A 4,762-nucleotide genomic window follows, 5' to 3' on the forward strand; every position below is an offset into this window, starting at 1 on the left:
ATATATATATATATATATATATATATATAAACACACACATACATGAATCAAGATACAAATGTGTTCATTATTATGTATGTATGAATGTATATATATATATATTTGTGTATGTAAATGTGCCTGTAAGTGCATATGAAGATGTTTGTATTATATATTGTTAAATGATATTCATGTGTAAATATATGCATACATGGATATATATGTGTGTATGTATGTGTTTGTGTGTATGTATGTATACACATAGATATTCATACACGTGATTGTGTATGAAAACATATACATGTAGTTCAAGTTTATCTACAACACTGCCATAGTGAAATGGTATAAAATAGTGATGAAATGGCAGAAAACTATTTTAAGTTCACACAGGGATTTTTTTTTTTCAATAACAGAATGTTGTATTTGCTCCATAAAGAATTCTCTTTGAAATTTTTCTCCGCAACATTTTTTTTTTTTAACTTTTTTGAAATTTTTCTTCTTTCTGTAATCTATATCAAACTTTCACAACCAATCACCAGAAAATAATGATGAGCCAGGACAGTTCATGAAATGAGGGGGAAAACAAAACTGGTAATTAGTTATGACCTCTGCCAAAAAGCATGCTCTGTTGATTCGGCATCCCTCCGCTATTCAGTCTGTTTTGCGAGTAGTTTTGCACACCAAAGTTCTGCTGGTTTCCGCCGTAATAATTTGGTTGGTTGTCATTTCGTCCACCCATTCCACCACTACATCGAGAGGAAGGCCCACCTCCCATGCTACCATTCATTACACCTACTGGATTTCGCATGAGACTGTTTACGGCATTTCCGCGCATTCCAATATTATTGCGGCAATTTGCATTACCCAGTAAACTAGGAAGTCCACTGGTTCCTCCACCTCCTCGGTTCATTCCATTACCACCGCCGCCACCTCCACCTCCGTTACCGCCACTCATCATGGACCTCCCTCTTATCTGTTGTCCCATTAATGGTGCTGCGGAATTCCCACGCATAGAGGAAACACCTCGAGGAAACCGGCCACGTCCTCCCTCAGTAAATGTGAAACCACCGTAATCGTTGGCATAAAACTCTTCAAAATTGTGAGGATCGTAAGGTTCAATGACGCCTTTCGGAGGTGCAGCCTCCAGGAGCTGATAGATATGTCTTATACAGTCTGTGACCACAGGTGGATGTCCAGACATCGCAACAACGCGATCTGTAGACTGGGGACAGCATAATGAGTAAATTTTGATATTGGCACCGGTTTTTTCGCGCAATTCTTTAACTTTAAAGCCAGCTCTGCCAATTATACAACCAGCTTGACTCTGATGAACCAAAATTCGCACTTCGCAATCAAAATCCTGACCGTTTTTGTATTGTTTATATTCTTCCAATGAGGGAATGATATCCAACAAACATTCCAGGGCAGTTTCGAGGTCAGTACTGACGGTTAGGATTCTTTCCGGTCCCGAACAATCGGGGACTGTGATATTTGCTTTGAAGTCGTTTCTTAGTCTTTTAATGTTGTTACCACCTTTGCCTATGATGGCACCGGCATTTTTACTCTGGAGTAAAACACGGACATCGATCCGTGTTTTACTTCCACGTGGTCTCTTCATAGCAGAGCAATCAACGTCTTCGAGAGGTCGTTTTGTCAGACCTTCTTTGTTTTCCATATCTCCAACACAAAAAATTATATATCCAAGTTACCGCTGACAACGGAGTGTAATATTTTGAGGGTTGCTGATTAATAACAATTTAAGGAAATATGATATAGGACAAAGAAAAAAAAAACAAAATAAAGCAAAGCAATTTAAATAAAATATTTGACTCTGGGAAGAAATAGTAACTGTTGAAATCGGTTGAGGGGGAGAGGAAGTAAAAATGTAAAAATATGTATTGTGATAAAGTGATGTGGTTGTTATTTGAAATAAAGCAGTAAAGTTAAAGAGATGTAGGAGCGGAAGGTGTGTTCCTTCTTCTTTGATTATTGGTTTTCAAAATAATTACACAGAAATTAAAACAAAATAGAGTCTTGGTAGTGGGGTAAAATAGTGAAAGAGGAATTAGTTTTTTGAATTTTCAAAACACGTTATCTGTAAAAAGTGAATGCAGAATTGTCAGAAATAGACGTTTAAATTTGTTTGGTATAACAGGATTATTTTGAAGGTTCATAAATAACGTGACGCGTGATTAAAGACGCCAGAAATACCTGTAAGTCAGTTGACAACGGCAGCAATAAACAGAAAAAGCGAATCTGTCAACAAAAAAGCCAGGATTCGTTAAGATGGCCGCCAAACAGGCAGCTTTTCTACCTCCAGTATTAGAGATGCTTATGTTACTCCCCACACGTTGACACCACCACAAGCTTGGCACAGCACACAACCCTCTATGCTACACATAACATTGCACACAGCATTTAGATTAAACTTTAGGTTGCACACGTTTATATTACATACTTAATATTGCATACATTTATATATTACAGACTTTACACTGCACATAGCATATATATATATATATATATATATATATATCATAAACTTTACACTGTATACAACATTTATATTACAGATTTATATTGCAGACATCGTATAACATACATATTACCAGGATATATATCACCTGTGTTGCTAACTGCATAAAATTAATATATACAGTAGTTTGTGCACTCACTCAAAATATACCTATAGCTTTCATGTGTTAAAAATATAATTTACAGTACAATCGAAACAATCGTTTATAAGCATTTTTTTAATGCTGGATAATATCAAAATTATTTTTTTCTGCGATTTAAAAAGAAAAAATCTTTCTCACTCTTAATTTGTTTTTATCAGAATATAATACGAAATAATTTTTAAAAGTAAATAAAGATATTTTCATTTTTTTTAAGTATATTATTTTGTTGCATGCAGTTTATAAACAAGAAATTAAAAAGGACTTTTATGTCAGTCAAGGAAACAAATCACCCACCATTTTATTATTTATTTTGAAAAGCGTTTTACGATGAGAAAAACAAAATAATAGTAAATAAATCGCTGTTTCTAACAGGGGAAACGGTTTTTCACAAACGTAACAGGTAGAGTTATAGAAATATAGGCATTCTTTCGATATATATTCTATTTTGTGATCATGATATAATGCCACTGACTGGATTCGAAACTTTATACATAGCCATTGACCACACGCCTTGGCAACCACACCCCATTTTTATATTTTTTTAAATTCTTTCGTTTCGTTTCGGAATTCCATTTCTGAATTTTGCTTGTTGCGCTCGAAAGGACGAGTTTCCCACTGAACTGTATCAACACAAACATAAATTCACATTCACTTACACGTGAATGAAAGAAAAGACAAAGATTAAATACAAGTGGTGTGAAATATAAAAATAGATAATTTTACATACTTATTCATGTAACTACAAGGTTAAATACTAATAGACGTGCGTCTCTCTCTAATATAGCTGATTGAGAATTTTTTCCTGCACGATGTTACCCAATCCGTAGTTGACAAGAAGTATGTGACTAACAGTCGTATTTTTCTTTGCTTTAAGAGATTTTAAAATGCTATAACATTTTCAAAATATCTTTGGCACAGCCCAATTATTTGTCCAATTATTGCTCGCAAACTTTGAGAGATTGCATCTTTGATCTTGAAAATTGCATTTAAAAAAGTATGTTTTTATAGATTTCAATCTGATGTCAGAGCAAAGTGCGCGACCTGGGGGACAACCAAGCGTACATGCACACACACAAAAATCTAAACACACACACACACACACATATATTAAGTAATAATCGGTGGAAGTTACAGAGGGATTGAAGGGCCGAGAGCTTCGTGTATTAGCACTTACCAAACTGGTTTTTTAATTGAATTTGAAACCAGTTTGATAAGTGCCAATGCTCGAAACTCTCGGCCCTTGAGTCACTGTTACTTCTGCCGATTATTAATAATTCATATATGATGGAATCTGGCGTCGAAAACGATGTATGAGTTCAGTTTTTTTTTTTTTGAGCAACCTGCAAAAAGATTTGTTTGTAGAGATAAAATGTTTGTGTTGTGCATTAGCTCTCTCTCTCTCTCTCTTTCCATTGTATCGACTTTGCCGGAACAGGGGCTCCGTGTATCATAGGTCAGGTGTCAAAGTGATTGCAGAGCAATGGGCGATAAATGCTCAAGAACGCAACGCACCATCCAGCCTAGGAATCGAAACCCCGATCGCATGAGCAACTACCCTAACAACTAAGCCATGCACCCTCAGCAACTTGTTAAGGGCCACTGACCAAATTTGTGGTTGGTGCAAAGTCCCTTTTCGACTTAAGGTGACATGGTAGTGGAATAGTGTAGCTGACAAGGTTATTAGAGAGAAGAAAAGAGCCTGGAAGGACTAGAAGTGTGGTGGTAACAGGGAACTGTATCAGACAGCCAGAAGGGAAGCTAGGAGATGGGTATATTTAGCCAGGGGAGGAGCAGTAAAGAAGCTTGCAAATATTCTGCAGCATGAGGACCAGAGGCTCGAAGTGTTTCAGATTGCAAAACAGTGTGTGAGCAAAAATTGTGGTGACATAGGAGAGAAGTGTGACCACATAGATGATGGTTCGCTTGCAGTTAATGATTCTGCAAAGAAAGAGGTTTGGAAATGCCATTATGGAAGGCTACTAAATATAGAGAATGCATGCGAAAAGGTGAGTCTGCCTAATGTAGACCCAACTGAGGGACCAGCTATCTGAATCAACAGTAGCTTGGTAGATAAAGCAATTAAAGATATGAAGACAGGGAAAGCC

General features: G+C 36.4%; 1 protein-coding gene across 1 annotated transcript; it reads right to left on the reverse strand.

The window, feature by feature from the left end:
- Window positions 1-469: 469 nt before the first annotated feature.
- Window positions 470-2,439, reverse strand: LOC106871239 (heterogeneous nuclear ribonucleoprotein K-like). The gene has a single exon (XM_014917592.2). It carries the CDS (start codon window positions 1,652-1,654, stop codon window positions 575-577), a length of 1,080 nt encoding a protein of 359 aa, XP_014773078.1. The 5' UTR covers window positions 1,655-2,439; the 3' UTR covers window positions 470-574.
- Between the last annotated feature and the right edge of the window lie 2,323 nt (window positions 2,440-4,762).

This window comes from Octopus bimaculoides, chromosome 9 (genome assembly GCF_001194135.2).
Source record: "Octopus bimaculoides isolate UCB-OBI-ISO-001 chromosome 9, ASM119413v2, whole genome shotgun sequence".
Classification (NCBI taxonomy): Eukaryota; Metazoa; Mollusca; class Cephalopoda; order Octopoda; family Octopodidae; genus Octopus; species Octopus bimaculoides.